At 50.2% G+C, this 19,973-nt stretch overlaps 1 protein-coding gene across 1 annotated transcript; it reads right to left on the bottom strand.

The window, feature by feature from the left end:
* Positions 1 to 100: 100 nt before the first annotated feature.
* On the bottom strand, positions 101 to 14,671 carry LOC127593052 (polycystic kidney disease 1 like 1). Its single transcript, XM_052054244.1, has 46 exons — positions 14,470 to 14,671; positions 13,648 to 13,803; positions 13,263 to 13,537; positions 12,833 to 12,884; positions 12,556 to 12,724; positions 12,086 to 12,325; positions 11,877 to 12,009; positions 11,618 to 11,815; positions 11,361 to 11,542; positions 11,081 to 11,284; positions 10,835 to 10,998; positions 10,563 to 10,712; positions 10,087 to 10,308; positions 9,812 to 9,991; positions 9,660 to 9,737; positions 9,411 to 9,553; positions 9,149 to 9,269; positions 8,933 to 9,056; positions 8,656 to 8,848; positions 8,192 to 8,248; positions 7,791 to 8,108; positions 7,497 to 7,718; positions 7,310 to 7,423; positions 7,046 to 7,197; positions 6,880 to 6,980; positions 6,580 to 6,802; positions 6,449 to 6,532; positions 6,157 to 6,364; positions 5,973 to 6,079; positions 5,795 to 5,894; positions 5,606 to 5,728; positions 5,350 to 5,523; positions 5,086 to 5,260; positions 4,691 to 5,000; positions 4,360 to 4,444; positions 4,150 to 4,287; positions 3,949 to 4,055; positions 3,713 to 3,827; positions 3,532 to 3,636; positions 3,203 to 3,343; positions 3,002 to 3,115; positions 2,370 to 2,483; positions 2,113 to 2,262; positions 1,913 to 2,047; positions 1,723 to 1,829; positions 101 to 582 (listed from the first exon to the last, which is right to left on the bottom strand). Exons 2-46 carry the CDS (start codon positions 13,799 to 13,801, stop codon positions 342 to 344), a joined length of 7,002 nt encoding a protein of 2,333 aa, XP_051910204.1. The 5' UTR covers positions 13,802 to 13,803; positions 14,470 to 14,671; the 3' UTR covers positions 101 to 341.
* Between the last annotated feature and the right edge of the window lie 5,302 nt (positions 14,672 to 19,973).

The raw sequence follows: 19,973 nt of genomic DNA on the forward strand, positions 1-19,973 counted from the left end.
GTAGACGCGCCCGATTGGTCAATTTTGTTGAATCGCTTCCTCTATGATACTCGAAATGTACCTTCGCTGCTTTGTTTACTCGCAGATGATAGTCAAAGAAATTGCGCGTCAGAAACGTTTGTCGTGTTCACAGGAGCAAAATGTATTTGTCATTGCATAATGAATATTCACACTCAATGTAGAATCGCCTTGGGATCATCGTGTTTGCAAATGTTTATGCACCGACTGAAATGATAGCACCTGATTGCAGAACTACTCCTGCTGTCTAAACAATTTTGAAATGCAAATGCTGTATATTCCTGTACACAGCCACCAATGAAGATGTGCAGTTTTAAAAACGCTCACAAAGGCTTATTGTGGATCACTACTTCGACCAACATCTCTGTATGAGGTGCCTGAGTGGTTGTGCGACACGTAATATTTTGACGAGTCAAACAGCTGTCGCTTCTCCTGGTCACGTGGCTCGTTTGCCTTTCCAGAGCATCATTTAGGACTGAAAGACACTCCGCTCGTCCACTTTGCAGTTCCCCCACCATAGATTTGGATTCTCCACCACTGGCACTTGGTCGTGGCAATGCCGCTCTATCACAAATGACCAAAAAACAAACAAAAAAAAAACTTTCAGGATAACACGTTTTGCCAAACAGAGACGCACCTCACATGTCGGAGTCCAATGTTTTTGGTTATTATACCTCCAACCACTAAGGGGCAGTGTTTTGTTTCTTTCGTGACCTGTGCCGAATAGGGGTCGATGGCCCGAAAGTTTGGAAATGGGGTTTCCTCGGGTGGACGCCGGTGTCACTGATTTGTCAAACAAACGTTTTCCACGAGCGTGTGTTGTGCTGAAGAGGCGTTGTTGTTGTCGATTTGGTTTGTGGATAAATAACAAGTTGTGACTTTGCAAGTCATTCAATGTCAGTCATGATTCCATTTCGGAGGGCCATTCTGTTGTTTCTTTTTTTTTTAAAAAATGAGTATAAGAAGTCAAACTTAAGCAATCAGTATTGGACAAAAGTGGCAGTGGACAAGTTCCTGCATGAATGATTCCAGCACTACCATTCCTACAAAATGGACTAGGTGACAGCATGACTCTGCAGACACCTTCCTGTACAATCTCCATTACTTAGGGTAAGTACTTTTTTTTTTTTGCTTCAAAGGGTAAGTACTGTACTTGTATTTGATTGTTTTATTTTGGATTTGCTAAACAGTGGCTCTTTGGTGTACGACATGTCGAAATACATCATCACGTGGCACGGGTGGGCATGCGATGTTGCCGCGGCACTTAATGTTTTTAATTTGATGATTGTATATTTTTCAACATGAATATTCATTGCACTTATGACTTAATAACTGTCCTAGCCTAGTTTATTGATCAGTAGCAGGTCACGCATTGGGGACCTGGACTTTCAGGCTTCATATAACCGCTGTACCAGCACAATTGTCGAATACATTCAGTACCACACAAAAACGTTCTATATTGGCACACAAATGTGTCATGCGCAAGAGTGCATATCAATATTCATCCAATATCCAACACAAAATATTTGTGATAGCGCAACATAGCTAAAGACGTATTGTCTTCATGGTCAGAGATGGGATGTGTGCACATTGCTACGGATTGACTTTTGGAATTTAGCTCTGGTCCGACCCACCAGAGGGCATCAAAATGTTAGCACGGGCCGCTTCGTGAGATCCGTTTGAAATATGATTGATTCAAGAAACCGTGTCGATGTCGGGCGGAACTCCTTATTCTGAAGGCCTTCAGCAGATTGGAGTGGCGTGGCATTCACCGGGGCTTCTGGTTCTGTTGAGCGTGTTCTCTCACTGTTCTGGAATACAGACAAAGGGTTAAGACTGGCTATGCAGCAACATTCAGCTTATGTCCTTTGTTTTGGGTTTTTTTTCCAAACACCTGAGAGGTGTGTGAGGCTGCAGGGCTGTCGTCGATGTGGGCATGATGAGCAACAGGGAGCAGTGTGGCGTGCAGCCTGTTTAGTTTGAATAGTAGCTCATCCACCACCGTTTCAAACTCCTCCAGGTAGTAAGTCTGGAAACGCAAGGCGGTCGTGTGATTTGGGGCTCCTCTCAAAAATCAAGCCACGTTTTCCTCACCTTGCTCTCCACGGCAGGCCTCGCCTGTTCTTCGTGTCCAGTGAGCTCACGAACCCTCCGTCTGATGTAGCCGCCTAATTCTCTCACAGTGCATACGTCCTTCCTGCTTTGACGCCGCTTCCTCCCTGATGAGGACACCGAGGCCATCATCTAAAGAGACCACAAAAAAAAAAAATGGAAGCGAAGCAGCGCATGCCGTAACGCGCTACGCAGCAGCCATCTCAACCGGTATTGTTGATTGTGAGGCACTTTTGTACCGCAGCGGCGAAGGACAGGCAGAGGCTTCGGAAGCTTAGGAACGAGTATCCGGATCGGAGGTCACAGTTGTTACATAGCAGTGTTGGAAGGGAGTGTGCAGCTAGCAGCAGCATCTGGGATGGAAGGATAGAAAAGGCCTTTATTAGTTTTGCAAGGGGCAAAAAAACGCGACAGGAGTTGTTATTCATATGAATGTGAAACCGGTAACGTGGAGTTTGCATTTTATGCAGACTTGGTTTCATCATACTTTTTCTTGGCTAATTAGCTGAGAGATGTCACGTTGTTCTTGCCTTGTGGAGGACTCCAGGACTGCATTCGTCTCTTCTCATTGAAAATGTTTCCAATCTCCCCTCGGGAAGTTGCCATTTGAGGCGTGTGGGTTTGCTCGTGTTCGACTTCCCATCGTCGGTAATTCATGTCAACTTTGGATGTCAATCTTCTACGTGCCCACTGACGGCGATGTGATTAATTGATTTGATATCGTTACATTTGTACGTCGTCGTATTGTCGACAGATCCTACTCAAGTTTGGCAAGTTGTATTTCTGAAGTGTTACTTCGACGGCGTGTTGCTGCGCAATAAACATCCGGAAAATGATCCGTAGTCTCGCATCCAATCAACGGGCGGCTTACAAGGTTTGGGATCAAGCGGGTCGAGGGCGTCGTCGACCTCCTGGTCAGCGTCAGCATGGTTGCGCATTTTGCGGTGAGGAGAAGGAGCAGAAGGCCACGCAGGGAGCGAATATGCTGCAAAATATCAGCGAAACGTCAGCGACGTCGTAGGCACGGAAAACAAAACGGCCACCTTTCTCTCGTCTTCTGTCGTTCTCTCACTTGTTCCCGGGCGGCCAGGTGGCTGACATCCACGCGTTCTTTGCCGTCGCTCCTCCGCAACAGCTCCACAACTTCCACGGACTCCACGGAGTAGTAGATGTGGTGATAAGAGTACAGGAAGATCACCATTTGGAGAATTACCTACCGATGCGCATATGTTGGATTTCCATAAATATCACGAGGTGACTATGACATCATCACTTTGACATCAGAGTTAGCAAAGCTTGATGTTTCCGTTACGCGGTGGCCCTTTTCCCTTTCGCTCCTGATGTGCCCGCGAGCCCGGTGAAGATAAGCGGATTGGGACAATGCACGGATGCCACACTTACATGCAGCCAGTTGCGGGGTGCCGCGCAGTATCCTAACAAGCCTTTGCGCCACGCGGTGCCCACTTGGATGCTGAGATGCAGCAGGGACAAGCAGAGGAATAGCAGCTAGATAGCAACAAAAAAAAACGCCGCTGTGAGAAGTTGGCTCATCGGGTGTTGTTGTTGTCACGTTCCTGGTTACCTGGCAGACAGTGACGACGTCGTCCCGAGCGGTAGGCGTGCGGTAAACCCTGAATGAGCTGCCGTTAGCAATGCACAACATCAGGAGGAGCATGGCTACAAGGACACACAAATCCCTGAAGGAGACGGACATAAAAGTATGCCAGAGAGAAAAGAGCCCACACAGTTGAAAAGCTCCGTCAACAAAGCCTGAAGCGTCCAGCAGATGGGAGGTGCGGCCTTATGGAAGACACTTACCTGAGGGTTCGGCCAATAAAAGCGTCACGGCTTCTGCGCGCCCGAGTCAACCGCAGCTCCGCGACAGTTGGCGGGCGCACAAGGCGGAGAAATCTCACTCGCCGGCGCTGTCCGAAAAGCGCAAAGTCAGAAATGACGTGGCTGCGACGGGAGACGCGAGATTGGCGGATTTCCGATGAAACCGAACGTTGACGCCGTCACCTTTTGGAGATCTGAGATGCCGTCCGACCGAAGAGCGCAAGCGAGCTGCTCTGCCGCTTTAAAGGTGATTCTGGAGGGACTCTGGAAGTCTGTTCTATTTCTGTAGCAAACGGATAGCGTCACGCCCACGGCAAGGATCTGCGGCAGCAAAGAGGCGTTATTCGGAAATGCAAGCAGACGTGTACGTTGAGGGGGAAAATGAGGTTCTACCCCGATTGGCTGGATCAGGAAGAAGCAGGACGCCAAGGAGAGGAAGGTCGACTGGAGCCACAGTCGCAGCTTACTACTGCTGAACCTGACGATGACAACAAACACTCACCGGAGTGAGGGGCCAATGATAAATGATGTCGCAGGAGCGCCAAGTCGAGATGAAGTGAAGGTGATGTGACGGATTGATGGTGAAAGTTCAGGGGTGAACTCCCGGGAATGGGTCGTTCCGCCAATGTCCAGTTGGAATGGCTCTTCGAATCTCTGTCGAAGCTCTTTGGAAGGACCGACGGCTCAAAAACTGACAAGGATACGATCAGAAGAAATTGCATACCTGAGCCCCAACAGCACCGTGATCAGTAGACCGGCAAAAGACAGAAGCAGGCACAACGTCCAGGGCAGATGGTAACACCACAGCCGAGCCGCTCTCATTGTCCTCCGTCTTAGCTCGTCGAACGCGGCGAGACGTGGTCTGCGTTCCGAGCAGGCCGCCCGCCGAGAGCCGCCTCCCTGGCTTGCAGCCTGACAAGGGGCTCCTTCTTGAAAGCGCATCCGCTTCTGAATGACTTCCGTCTGGATTTCGCCGTTCTTCACGTCCCTCGCGACCGGCCGATCATTCTTCTGAGCCGAGTCGGGGTTGCCCACTGCAGAGACATCAACGGGGATCGGCGCACGGCGCCTGCAATGCGAGGCGCTTGACAACGGCGGTCTGCGGTAAACCGACGTTACCCTCGCGAGGGTCCCGGCCAGTCCGGCTTCTCTCCTCTCCCGTCGTCAACTTGGCTCCACGCAGTCGAAACAGGAACGTTATGAGTGTCGCCACGGGCAACACCACCGCCACGCTTGATAGCCCGGCGGTCAGAGACGTAGCGGATAGCGCCGTGGTGCCCGCCTCGAAATGGAGCTGTAGAAACCAAGCTCGGCATCGCATATCTGACAACACTCATGCACGGACGGTCTTTGTTTGTTGGTGAACGGTTTGTTTGGACCCACCACTTCTTGCGTTTGCGCTACGATCAGCGCGTTGACGCACGCGTAGCCTGCGAATAGCAGCAGGCATACGGCCAGCCTTTGCGTGCGTGTGAACGAGTGAGGCTGAGGGCAGGTGTACACGGACATCCACGTGTGGAAGTCCGCCAGGTAGTCGCACAGCGTCAGACGCATCATCTGCGGATGCGAGGGCGGAGACGCGGTGAGGGAGACGGAGCCGTTCCTCGGTTCCAACGGGGGAGCGGATCCAAGGCCCTACCCGAGCTACTCCGATTCCACGAGTGCAAACGCGCAGCATCCTCTCCACGCGGCCGTCCCCTCTGCTCGCGGACAACCAACACTGGCCCACGAAGAAGAGCCGCCGCGCGTCGGCCCGCCCCGGCTGCGGTCACACCGGATCAGCAAATGTCAAAGCGTCCGCGACACGACGCGGGAGGAAAAGCCTCACCTCGGAGACTTCCACCAGTTTCAGGTAGAAATGCGGCGACGCTCCGGAGTTGTCGTGCCAGATGCGGACCCCCCACACGGGACCCAGGCTCTCGGCCGCACTGTGACGTTAAATTCATCTCGTGGAATGGCGACTCCAAATGTTTGTCTGGTGTTGAAAGGGCTTACTCGGACGTCACCTGAGCACAAAGGTGTCTCGCGAGTTCCTCCTGAAAAGCGTGCATCCCGGGACGGACAGTTCCCTCGTCGGCGAGGTGCGGTCGCCGCCGTAGAGTGCCACGTAAACCTGCCAAACGGGCCATCGGAACATTGAACGTCGACTCCGGTGGGATCGGATAGAGACCGGCGGAAAGACGGCCTCGCCTTTGCGCTCAGTCTGTACGCGGAGCGGAGGCCGGTGTGGACGGTCACAGCATAGAGATGCGCTTCCCGCGGACAGTTGTCGCCCAGGTAGTGGACTCGGCAACTCGGCTCGGACGCCATGTCCGCTCTCCTGCATCCCATCAACGCCGGCACGTACAGACACGCGCACAGCAACAGGACAAGCGGGACGGTCACGTCGGCGGCCTCGCTGAAAATGACAAAATGAACGTGAAACGCAATTTCATTTTTCACGTGCTGCCTTTCGAGCCTGCGGCTCAATTGACAAGGTCACCTGAGGAAGGCGTCCAGGTCGGCCGCTTCGTAGACCGTCCCAATCTGCTTCCGGACCACGGTCATGGCCCTCAAGCGGTGACAACTGCAAGCAACGGACGGCAAACGGCGAGCGAGGGCGGCTCCAAATGCCTTTCGCCGCGTCGACGCCAGTACCTGCAGTTGACGGCGCGCGTGCCGTCCGCCTGCCGCGTGCTGCAGCCCAGCGGCGTCCAGGCGCCCTTTAGGCGGTCCAAGGACAAACATTGGCTGGCATCCACCTCCAGAGTGTAATTGATGGGGCTGCTCGGGCGCTGGCGTCCGATTGGTTTATCAAAGTCGCCGTTGAATAACGCCAGGTAGCCCACCCCCGGAGCTAGAGGCAAATTCCCAATCGCTTGAATCCGCAGTCACCGGACAGCAACCACATTGACGGCCAGAAGAAAAACCCACTCTTGAGATAAGACGGCGGCAGGGTGATACGAGCGGTGCGGGTCTCCCAACGGTGAATCTTGCGCAAATGGTGCGTGCCGGGAGACGGCTTGGCAAACATCCTGCCGTAAACGGAGGCTCGGCGATCAAGAGATGCAAAACGTGCCCATGCGACGAGGGCGCGTACCTGAACAGCAGCGTGATGGTAAACGAGCGCGTCGGCGGCGGCGTGAAAGCCACGCTCAGCTGGATGGCCTGGCGGGAATGTCGGCGGGTTACGTTGAAGCTGTGGTAGGCGACGCGGTTCGGCAGGAGGACGTACTCGTGAGCGGCTTCCTTCTGCGAGACGTTAGTGTTTTACAAGAGAAGGTTTGGGGAAGGTGAGCTGAAATCATCCGTCCGGTTCCATCGGATCGAGCGAGCTTACGACGGCGGCAACCATCCCACGCACTTTGTCTTGTCTTGGTCTCATCTCCGCAGTGATCGGCTGAACGAGCGATCCCACTGAGATTTTTTTCCCGGTGCCGCATTCATACAGAGTCAAGTCGACCACCGGTCCATTCATCTGCAAAATCCAACGAGAAGCTTGTATTTCTTCAAGTCGGTGCGCTCGCAGTCTACGGCCGCGCTCTTCGTACCCTCTCGGGATACGTGGCCCGGCTCCAAGGTGACCGATCGAGTTCGGCGAGAAGGCTGAGCACACACTCTCCTCTGAGAGAAGGCGTCAGCGGCGCGGGCGTGTAAAACGTGGCCGAATCGCCGCCGATGACCGATGCTGCCGAGTCCCGCCGCGCGACGAAGAGAGAAACGAAGCCACTCCTGACCGCGTGCTCTTGGCTCTTCTCCGACAAGGTGTGCTTCTAAGACAAACGATCCACACTCGACAACCAGAAGGGAAACGGAGTTGCCGATGTTCAAGCGGGACTTCTCACCAGGATCAGGTCAGAAGCGGTCAGTAGAATAGTTTCCACGAGTCGCTCCGGCCGCTGGCTGGGACTTGTTTGCAAATCGTCATCTGTGAGGCCCTTTCCCGAGTCGAATCCAACCGGCGGATGGGGCTCCACCCGGCGCGTGGCGTCCGCGACGTCGTGAGCGCCGATGGCGGCCTCCAGGCCACGCGATAACACCGCCACCAGGGTGTCGAGCGTCCGCCGGTCCGGTCGGTAGCGCTTTGGTGCACCGGGTCGAGAAAGCTCCGCCGAGATGGCCTTCACGTGAGTCACCGCTTGTCGGACGCTGGCTAATGTCACCTAAGAAGCGTATGACTGCGTGTCAAGGGTCTGTTCCGAGCCCACTTCACTTTGTGTTTCTGTGAGGGGAAACTGCAACTTGCCTGCCTTGGCACTTGGAAAAGATCTCGCAGAATGCCAACGTTGTCTACCGTTGAGTCCTGGCATCACATAACATGTTAGAACGCGTGAAAGAACGATGCCATCAGTCACTTCACGGTTTAAAGCATTTCTCTGCGGGAATAAGATGCACGCTTTTGTGATAGCAGCCAAAATACGAAACGGATCTATCTATGCTCAACGTTGCCGAGGGCCAGTACGTGGTCCAAGGAAGAAGCAGTCATGACCCGGTTTTGTTTTGGTTGCCAGCTGGAGCCGAGGCCGGTTCCCTCCAGCGGAGCACCTGTCACGCGTCGCAATGGGCTCGGTACTTAAGGACCGCCGAGTTGTTCCGATTCAGCAATCGCCTTGCTCGTGACGCTGTCCCCGAGTGCTGAATTCTGGAGACGTTCCCTTGTTCTTGCCTCGATGTTAATGCGAGTATGCATGTTGTGATGTGTGCATGTACCTGGTCAGGACTTTCCAGCTTGCACAAAGCGGAGATGAGCACGTTCCGCAGATGACTCTGAGCACGCTGGTCCGCCTGGCTGTCCGAGCTGAGCCTATTGAGGATGCGCGACAACAGACTGACATAGTTGCTAATCTCCGCACTGTTCCCGAGCACAATCAATGCGGAGAGGTTCTTCAACCCTGATTGGGACCTGCTCACAGAAAGAACATGTTGAGCAGGATTGAAATGACAACAAATGTTCAAACATTGAACATTTGTTGATCCTCGCGCTTACAAAACCACATCAGGATCGGGGAAGGAAACGGTTCTGAAGAAGCTGGGCCGGACTTGGACAGTTACTGGGCAAACTTGAGTGGAGGATCCGTAAAGGCCGCTTCTGATTTTGGTGTAGACGGTTACTACAATCAGAAAAGTCATGAAGCGCTCGAGCTCATGCATGATCCCGTCGAGTCACGTGCGGGCCTTTGATGGACTGGATTGCAAGCGTTACCTTTATAGTCATTGCCGGGGTGTCCGGATGGCAGGCTGAAGTAGTACTGGAAGTTTCTCCCCTGGTACAACATCCTGGGAGGTTCTCTCCCAACGCTGAAGCTGTACTCGTACAGTAAGTCCTTCAAAAGATACGCGGGCACACACACACAGAGAACTGTTGTGGCATCACTCAGGGACGTGTAGTGGAAGAAAAAAAATAAAACGATAGGCTGGCGATAGGAGTGACCCAAAGCTATTTGTACTGTGACTGTTTTTTTTACCTCTCTGCCTGAGGTGCAGAAGATGCCGAAATGTGTATACAACTCCAGCCCTTTGCTTGGTTGGACTTGGCATGTCATTCCTTTAGGAATGGGCTTTGTTCTCAAGAATAATTGCGTGCGTCCCAAAATACGACTTGGACATTCTATGGTTTGGAAAAAACAAAAATAAAAAATGCAGTACAATGTGGTCAGCATTCAGTTATTTCAAAAAGAAAAGAAAAACCTGTGTGTGATGAATGAAGGACTCACTGGCGATGACCTCCAGCATGTACACGTTGCCCGGCTTTAAGCTAAAAGGTCTGAGGCTGAGCAATGCAGACGAAAGTCCTGCAAAAGGAGTGGCGGCGTTGCGATGAGCGATGACCGATGCAACCGGAGGACATTTCCTGCCTGTGGCGTACCCGTGTAGGTGTAGGACGCAAAGGATCTGGCGTCGATTGGTTCTCGAGGGAGGTCGATCAAGGTCTGCTTCCGAATGGCCTGCCTGGGCCGGGACTCCACCAGATTACTTCCCTCGGAGTCGCGTGGCGCCGGGTGCAACCGCGTGTCGTCCCTCGGATTCGGCCTCAGAACATCCGCACCTGAAAGCGGGGCGGGTTGGACGAGTCGAGCTATTGGTTGTCATTGTGAGAAAAGTATTTTTGGAAAAGACAACATTCCAGTGCACAAGGTGTACCTCTCAGTCTTCCGGCTGAGATTCCCGGCTCTCCCTCCTCCGCGATTTGCCAGGGAACGCGGGAACCTGCGCCAGAGAGCAGAGGCTTCCGCTCACGTCGGCGAGACTTGACAAACGGCGGCGTGCGCCGATCGCACAGCTCGATACTCCACCTGGTCCATCGGCGCGATCCCAGTCTGCCGAGGAGTCGTACTCGATCGGAAGTTGACTTGCAACTTCCCCCTGATCCAAACGCACGCGACCGTTCTCGGCGGCAGTGGAGTCGAGGGACTCCAGAAGGCCACGCTGCCCTCCGGCAACGTAAGGGGGCTCCTCTCCTAGCCGTGAAGAGCATTTTAAAGAGCAGGATCTGGTCAATAATTGCACAGTAACGTGAAGCACTTGACAAAATGCCTCTCGGAGTCCAGTGAATGAATGAATGGAACCAAAAAAAAATCTCCATCTTTGAAATCAGTATTGCGTTCTATTTCACATACCGGCGATGGCCTCTGTAGGAACAAACGCATCTAACGGATGAGCAGGTTGGGAAGAATTTGGAGCATGTGGCTGAAGATGTGAGGTGGGCATCGATGCGGTTTCTTTGATGGTGGACGGGGCACCGAGGTCCAGCGTGAAACAAAATGGCACTAGAAAAGAAGAGGAAATGGTTACGAATTGCCATCCGGCCAATCTCACCGAGGGCCGCTGGTCCCGCTCACGGCGGAGACCGCACCCGCAAGAGCCAAGAATCGGGCCGCGCTCCGTTTACCTTCGACCGCGGCTTTGGAGGAAGCATTCACCGAGTGCAAAGTCCAGGTGTACTGGATGCGGTTCGGGGGAACCTCGCAGTCTTCACACAGGGCCCGGACTGTGATCGGCCCGTCCCAGTTGACTTGGTCTCCGTCACATTGCAGACACGATACCGCTAGCCGCCTGAATTGGAGACGTTCGCACAATAGATGGAGCTGCTCAAATCTTAACTGGCCACTTTAAACATCAACAAGTTAGCCGGTACCCGAGGACGCTGGGCGTTAGGGTGACAAAAGCTTCCGTCGAAGCAGACCGCGCTCCGCTGCGGACGGTGAGCGTGAACTGGAACTGGTCGAAACGCGGCTGGAGGGAGCCGGTGGGAAAGGTGAGCACGGCGGAGCCGCTAGCGACGTGACGCTTGAAGCAGGAACTCTTGATGGAGCTGACCGGTTGGCACGTCCACGTGACGCTGGAAATAGAAAAAAAAAATTCTAGGCCCGCTTCGAATTGCCGTTTGGCACAAAAGGGCCGCGGCGTTCCTCCACCTGAAGGGATGCGTCGGGAAGTCGGGATCGTAGGAACGCCGCCCATCCAGCGTCACCACGGTCGTGTTAGCGCGCTTAACGAAGATGTTGGTGCCGCCTTGGATGGAAGCCACGGGAGGGCCGGGAATCACTTGAAGTCTCACGCTGTAGTTGCTGTACACCACGCTGCCCACCACCTCCACCTGCACCAGTGTGCTCGCAAAGTCAACCCGTCATGGCAGAAAATTAAGATCGCCGCGTTGCTTCCTGCGGCTTACCCTGGCCACGGCGGCGTAGGTGTCGTAGCGCAGGAGATGTCCCGGCAGGACCAGGCGCTGCCCGTGAGCATCCGCAACCGGCAGAACTCGGCCCGCGGAGTCGGACAGCGTCCACGTGTAACGGAGGCCCCTCGACGCGTCGCATTCCACGTCCCCCTCGTAGGACACGCCCAGACGGATCACGTCATGTCTCGGCACCTGAATGAAGAAAGGTCTCCTTGAAAAGTACTGCCGCGATGGGACCGGCGAACGGCCTGACCTGCAGTTTGAGAGGGCCCATGTTCTTGACGGGCGGAGGCCGACACGGACGCTCCGAGACAAAGATGACGCTGCTGAGGGAGCCGCGACTGACCCGGTTGGACGCGGTCACTTCCATCAGGAACTCTCCGGTGCTACGACCGCACACACGGCGGCGCGTTTGATGCCAGAGCAGGCACCATCCGCCTTTGACTGGAAAGCTTTCCTCACCTGAGAAAGGCGTGCCGTTCAACGCTTTGTCCCGACCTTGTCGTCCCGTCGCCGAAGCTCCACAGGAATGTGACGTCGGTGCCGGAATCCACTCTGCAACTCACTGTGATCGTCTGGTTCCGAAGGACGGAGGCCCGGTGGACCAACTTGTTGAGCTTCACGGGCCTTTGGATGAGGACGGACAAGGCTCCGGACGTGAGGGAGGTGCGGCCGTCGGACAGCAACGCCGTTACCTCGTAGCTCCAGAAGGAAAAACGCCAATTCAGCCACAGTTGGGGCAAATAGAATGGCATTTTTTTTTGTTAATTAGATAAACGTTGAATAAAGGTTGAACGCCCTTTGCAAATCATTGCTTGCAGTTTTTAACTTCGGCTTAACGCAAGTTCCCGACTTCATTGGAATTGGGTTTCTTTTGCAAGCCTAGCGCAGTCATATCAGTGCAGCGAGTTGATGTTTGATGAGCCAGAGACCTTCCAGGAGCGTCGTATCTTTTGGTGACGTTCCTGCTGCCGCTTCTTCCCGTTGTGGAGTCGCCAAAATTCCAGAAAATGTCCAGCGGCCCGGGCACGTCCGTCACAGCCGAAAAGGTCACGTCCGTATCGGTGGGGTAGGCTTGACGTGTCGTATAAACGCTGACACCTGAAAAGGTAACCGGATTTCACACGCACCAACAGAGACTTTTTTGTTTTGTTTTGTTTTTTAAGTGATGCGGAAGAGTCGAACGGGTGTCACCGGGTGTCTCCTTACTTCGGTCAATCATGTTGGCAGCGGTGACGTTGGCTGGAGACGGCACGAACGCCTGCAAGTAAACAAATCAACATCTGCATGAAGGGGCTCTCTGCGTTTTTTGTCAGATCTCATTTTCTATCATGGGGGTGGGTCTGATTTTTTGTGAAATTGTGCGGGTGTACTTCAAGATCCAAAAGTGGCGTTGGATAAAAATGCGCGTCAGCCATTGGGTCAACACCTAGACACAATGAGTACAAAGAAGCGGAATCTTGGCACAATGTCCATTACCTGGAGTACATGGACATGTGCTATTTTGCAAGAAAACATCACGCTTCCAAATTCTTCCTCAGAAAGAAACATTCAAATAAGTCAACAAAAAAAAGCCCCCCAGCACACGTGCATTCACACACGCTTCGCCGCTTGAATAGCGAAGCGTACGCTGGCATACCAGGCTGCCGTTCGGGGCCTCACAAGTCCTCTCGACCCCAAGCTCCGCGTCTCCCTCCCTGTGACGAAACGACCAGCACAAGCGCGCTGCCGGCCCGCCGGCCGCGCACGCCCGCAGCGTGACGGGATCCCCCACATACACGGCCTGCGCGGTCCCGCTTTGGGAGCTTGCGTGCGGGAGGGGGGTTCCGTGAAGCAAAAAGATCTCCGACGGCGCCGCCGCGCAGAAGCCCGGGGGGCAGAAATGCTCTGAAATCGGGTTGAAGACCGTCAACTCTAAAAATAATAGGACAAAAAAAGCAGGTTACAAAAAGAAGCTATCGGACGCAACATTTGTTTGTTAGCCCCCCCCCCCCTCCCCCTCCCCCTTCCCCTATCAGACATACTGATTTCATGCTCGGCTGACCCTTCCCAAATCCATTGACATGAAACTGCAAAGGAGCCATCATCTGACACGTTGACCTGCTGTGAACTTTGACACACTGAGGTCCCACAGAGCAACTCCACAGTGATGTCATTGGGTCCACCCACTTCCACCATTACTGAAAACACACCCGCGCGCACACACACACACACACACACACACACACACGCACACACACTAACATTAAAAGAAAAATAACAGCAAGACAGCAAATGCATTATGCATGCACAAGTAAATTCCATTTGTGTTCTTGTTGATTCAGCTTGTCCCATCAATCGACAGATCTGCCCCCCCCCACCCCCCCGGCCCAATGTGAAACCAATTATTAATAGTCAAGGAGGCCTATTGTGAACATTTGAAGCCAATAGTCATATGTGGTCAATGCAAAAAAAAAATTGCAGACAAAATTTTGAACAGCACAAACTCCCAACACTCGACTCTTCAGATTTTCAACATGTGCAAGTTTTGTTTTCAATCTTGGAAAATCGAATACAGAATATCGGAAATGAGCCCAAAATCAGTCCAGCACTAATACTTTTATATTTTCATGCATCATAGTTTTGTTTGCACAATCCTGGTTAATATTAAGCTTCACCTCTTTTTGCAATAGAAGATACATTGCATTATTTTATATATATATACAGAGTATATATATATATATATACATACACGGGTATATATCCTTTTTTTTTCAACAACTAAATGGTGTCTGTCCAACAGGAAAACACCTCCAAAAATCTAAGCCCTCGAGCTTGAATCCTCTTCATTTTAAATAGCTTCTCACCTGTGACCTGGTCAAGGCATCCCGCCGATTTCACGCAAACCTCCAGAACAAAAGTCGTGGCGGCATGCAATTTCTTCACAGGGGTCGACACATTTCCGTGGCACAAAAATGCCCCTTCTCTCCTGTAAGGTGCTAAATTTCTCGCCCTGCTCCCAAGAGGAACTTTCGGGACCCTAAGGAGAGATCATCCAAAAGAGTTAAATGCCGAGAAAGAAATCAAAGATTAAAAAGAAAGAATCCCCACCTCTGTTCTCCTCTGACCTCCCGTGAACCTCCATTGGAGGAAGCGTTGAAACAAGCAGACACTCTCGGGCCACGTAACGCGTGTCCACAGTAACACCATTGTGTTGTTAATGCGGCAACTATGAACCTTATAAAAATTAAAATAAGAATAAGAGTGAATTGCACGGTGACAGTTTCAGGGTCTCGAGTAGGATTTCAAACAAGGGCGGGGAATCCGATGGCATGTGTCAGCGATGGCTCTTTGAACATAAAGAAAAAGTCACGGGACTAAATTGAACACAGGGAAACAATGATAGAAATGGTTTGCCTAAATTTTGCATGCCAGATGAAAAAGAAATACTCAAAGAGGAAAGGCGTTCCCCAGCCCTGGCTTTTAACGAATGACTACATTCATGATTTGAAATCTCGTCCAAGTTTATATCTGCCCCTGTAACACGGAACGTCGTCTTGAACCTTTCTACTTGTTCTCTCACCCCTCATCTAGGCAGATGCCGCAGCAGGATTTCGGGTCAAGGTCATCGCGAACTCGGCCGATATGATGAAGCGGGCTGCTGCCGTCGACGCACCCCGAGAACCGCCGTGAAGCGTCCCCCGGGGAGCTTGCTGCTGCCGCCGCCGACAAGCAGAGAAGGAGAGCGCCGGTGGTCAAAGCGCCCATGGAACGAACGGATGAGAGCCAAACACGCGTCGGTGTGGAAGGAGGAGCGACGTGCAGGTGCCCGGACCCTCAAAGCGACTGTATGCAGGTGAGGAGAGACACGGCTGCGTGTGAAGAGGGGGAGGGAGGTGTCACACCCCGCCTCCCTCTCAAACGCAATCTTTTGGGCGACATAAATCGTACGAGTGGATACGACGGTCACTTTTTAAGTCTGAGTTTCCACACTTTCAACTTTCTCCATCTAACATCTGATTTTAGTACTGTACCTACTTCGTTTTAAACCTTTTGTTCGTTGACTGTCTATGTAATTAAGTGCGTCTTTGAAGCACAGAGAAAGGATGTACCTACATGTACTTTTCGCAGTCATCGTGTTGAATAGAAGTCACTTATTTCACATAAAATAATGTATCTTGCATACCATGACCATTCGTGTGTACTTTTAGCCGGACCTCATTTCAATTTGAACCCACGTCAGTTTTATTGTCTATGTCGTCAATTCGCACACACCAGGATAAACTTAATATTCCTTAAATTGAAGAACGCGTTCCGTGATTCAACTGAAAACTCGACCCATGCATTTCGCTCACGCAGTAGTTTAGAGTCACGCAAAAGACGACGTCGTCCAAGCACGTAAAAAAATTGACTATCGACGTGTTTATTTCGAGTAAACAGGTTGACAAATAACAACGAAAACAAAACCGGCGACATGTGTCATTTGCCAGCAAGCCATTTGGAAAAACGCTGTGAAATACAGAAATGTTGAGCTTGTCAACGGTGTCGTCCGGATAACTCTCCCGGTCCACCTTAAAAAATCTTTTCCGGTTTCCTCAACGTCCCCTTTAAGAGACGAGACCGGTTCTCCTAATGACCGGCAGAGGGCGCAGTAAGACTGCATCATCGTCTTGTCGAGATGCGCGTGAACCGACGAGCCTTGGGGATCAAACCGTGTTCTCGCTTCTCTTTTTCTTAAGGAATATGCGCTTCATTGCGTGAATTCGTTTTATATTAACAATTGGAGTGCCCGACAGCACGGTCGTGGGACTATGGCGCATGATTTCCATTTATTTTATACACCGATGAAAAAAGAAAAATCCTCGCGTTTGTTTTCTTTTCGAATAAAAAAACAAAAAGGCACGTAGATGTTTTTCGGCTACAATTATGAGTCGTGTAAAAATAATTGTTAAAAAAACAGCACATAATTAAATATCGTCGGGAAATTCCCAACTCTTCTAAATCCAAAGTCCGAGGGATTTGACGGATCACCCCATTAAAATATACATCCACACGCGCACACCTCGACTAAACTGTATTTTAGGCGTGTATGTGCGTCAAAGCCCCGCGGGTCTTCTTTAACCCTTTTAAATGTGTTGGATTGATGAATGAGGGTGTCAGCGAAATATTTAAAAAAGTGGTGGGAAATGTGAGAGAAAATCAATGCTGTCTTTTCGGTCGAGCGGGGTGGGGAAAAGCAAAAAAATCAGCACTGTTCTTTATTTTGCCTCTTTGTTCTTAGAAATAATAGAGCTATTTTTAGCAAGTCGGTTTCTTCGTAATGGGCTAAATAGGTTTTTAAAAATCGGTGAAATTCATGATATTCACAGTCAAATTTAAGTTGAAATGATTTTTTTCCCCAAGACACCTTTCGCGTATTTGAATTTACTTTGTATTGATTGGTAGCCTATTATACGTTCTAAAATAGCCATTGGACTCATTTAATTGACTTCAAAAATTAAGAAAATGTAAAGATAATAAAAGCCTGCACCGAAATGTTTCTCTTACAGCAAACGATAACTAGGTTATAGAACAAATCCATGTGCTTTCATATTCATGGCGGTGTCTTCCACAAGGCCTTCCCCTTACCTCACTCTGGTGACGGACTGTTTTTTTCGCCCTCACATTCGATTTCAAGTATTCCATTAAACCTTGCATGTTTGGGGAATTTTTAGGATTCTATAAAGTAAATCTGATTCCACTCAAGTAGGCCGACATGCACGAAACTGACCCTGAAAATTAACATGCAGCTGGCATGTTAATTTTAGCCGACGCATTTCAGAACCGTGCTGTGATCCCGAAAAATGTAATAAAGGCAAGCTTTGCGGCTTGTTTGTTGAAGACATTTCGACTCGAATCCCGAAGCGCTTGGGTTTTGGAGACGCCACACCTCACATTTACAACTGACTGAGCCTTTTGGCTTCAAGGTGAAACGTCTTCAGCAAACAAGAAAAAGTCAGTTGCCTCCAATCAAGATTTGCGGATTACCCGGACAAATGCAAATCTTGAAAGACATCAATAAAAAAAAAAAAAAAAATTTTAAACGAGACTGAGTGGGCTCCTTTTAACGGAGATTTGATCACAGCATAATTCACAACTGCCATCAGTGCTGATGATGAAGAATGTATATATATATATATATATATATATATATAATATATATTTTTTTTTAATAAGAATTGCGTGGAAAATGTAGTTAATCCGACGTTTTATTCAAAGGAAAAATCTTGAAAATGTCGTAAATATTGCTTGGGGAACCTGCGTTTGTTCAACTGTTTTATGATCCTAATTAGGCGAAAAACGAATTGGCGAAGTGAATGATTCCCGATCGAGGCATCGTCCCCCATTTCCATCATGAGCAAAGTCTCCCCCGAAGAGCACAACGCGCACTTGAAAGAAAGCTGGCTCCGGCGAGGTCACGTATGCGCCGCTCCGACATGATGATCTATTGTCAAAGTGTCGAACAACACCTGATTCTTCCCCTTGCTGTGCCAGAGGCTTCACAAGGGGAATCTCGCTTGAAGCATTTATTATTATTTATAAATTCGAAATTCCCTTAAACTAGTTCAACGTGTAGTTTAGATGCCGATTCTTATTGTTAATCATGAGCCTCCTGTGACATTAAACATGCTTATTCAAAAGCCCTTTTCCCCCCCGGAGGGTGGGGTGGGGGTGAGCTGTTTGCACTCAGATTACACCCCAAACAAGCCGCAGTCACTTTATTCATGAAGACGCGTAGTTTAAAAAAAAGTCGAACAAAGAAGCAAGCAAAATGGTTTTGAAAGTAATGATGCATTTTAGCTGTCGTTCAAGAAAGCTTTGCAAAGAGATACATTGAACAGTCGAAAAAAAATGTGCAAGACAACTTCCCCTTCCTTCCCTACAATGCCTAAATAAAGCCTTAGCTCCAAGGAGAAACTTTTTTGCTTTTCCCTTTGGCCCACATCCTGAATACTGAAGTGGGTAAAAGAAGTCGGCTGCAGGAACCTTATCGGGCACAAGCCCCCGACTCCTCCCCTGCCTCCCATCACCTCAAAGAATGCGTCCCATACACTTGAATAAAAAAAAAGAAGAAGAAAGGACACAACTTTGCGTTCTGCGGTCCGTGCCCCGGAGCAGGCTGACTTTTGACACGCGGCCCTCACTGCAGCGCGGTGGGAAAATGTGAGCTGCTAATCAATGATGTGCAAGATCAGACCTGACTGCCATTTATTGGGCGCTTTAAAAAGTTAACTTCACAGCGACCGTGCACTTGCACGACATCATCTCAAAACCGTATCGATGCATCATCAGAAGAGCTGCTATGTCACAACTGGGATTTAGTCGGAATCTTTGCAAATTATTTTCTATCTCGCGGTAGACTGGAGGTTATTATACGCGCACACAACAACGTGATTCAAATAGAATAAGCGTTTGAAAAATTATAATAATAGTATGGCTGATTGACAACCCCCCCCCCCCTGCCCCCAAAAAGTGAACTATATTTGCCCCCTAACCTCACTTGTAAATAATACACAATTACATATCAATAAGTCTAAGCCGTATTACACAGAGGTGTTACTGCCTGGCTGCTTGGAGACTTTTTTTTTTTTTTTTTTGCCCACACCCTCAGCCTGTTCCTAACTCCCTGGTATGAGGAGGGTGAAAGGTCACCGCCGCTTGTGGCCGTGTTCAAATCCTTCTATAGAGCCTCATGCTCTCAAGTGACCTGTCATCTCACAAGAGATTTTTGTTTGCAGGCCACGGAACTGATCGGATCTGACAAACATCAGCAATCTTTAATTAGAGAGAATTTTGCGACCCCCCCCCCTCCCACAAAAAAAAAAACTTTTGTGATACTTTGAAAATGAACTCGTTGAATTTGAAACTGTTGCATCTTGACTGCATTTTAATCTTCAGCGTTTATTTTGCTTTGCTTTTGACTAAGAGCGTGCTTGGTAGGGGAGGGGGGGTTGTGAATTACCATGAATATAGCAAGATCATAATATGAGTAATAATGCGACCGAATCCGGAATAAAATGTGTGCTGGTTCTACACTCGCTAGTGAGTCGCGTGCAAATGTGGGATATTTCCACTCGTGTACTCGAATAGTCCAAATATATAGACCATGTGTAGTTTTTTATATGGTTATTTTTCTTCGATTTTCAAACGACTAAAGGCAATACTTTTCCAATCGTATTTTTGACGGTGTAAAATCTTCCTTCTGAATGGCCTTCAAGCTCTCCCTTTGTTTTGCATTCGGATTTCATTTCTGCGAACGTCGACCCTGAATGCGTTTAATTGTGGTGTAGAGCAGCGTCTAAATTCTTCTCGTTAAGACTGTTGAATAATT

Source organism: Hippocampus zosterae, chromosome 20 (assembly GCF_025434085.1).
Source record: "Hippocampus zosterae strain Florida chromosome 20, ASM2543408v3, whole genome shotgun sequence".
In the NCBI taxonomy this organism is placed as follows: domain Eukaryota; kingdom Metazoa; phylum Chordata; class Actinopteri; order Syngnathiformes; family Syngnathidae; genus Hippocampus; species Hippocampus zosterae.

Coding starts and splice junctions, on each gene's coding strand:
- LOC127593052 (XM_052054244.1), bottom strand. CDS start 13,801: ATGGTGGAAGTGGGTGGACCCAATGACATCACTGTGGAGTTGCTCTGT. Junction 3,637..3,712: donor ACGTCGTCACTGTCTGCCAG/GTAACCAGGAAC, acceptor GTTGCTATCTAG/CTGCTATTCCTCTGCTTGTC. Junction 583..1,722: donor TTCCGCCCGACATCGACACG/GTTTCTTGAATC, acceptor CATTTGTGATAG/AGCGGCATTGCCACGACCAA.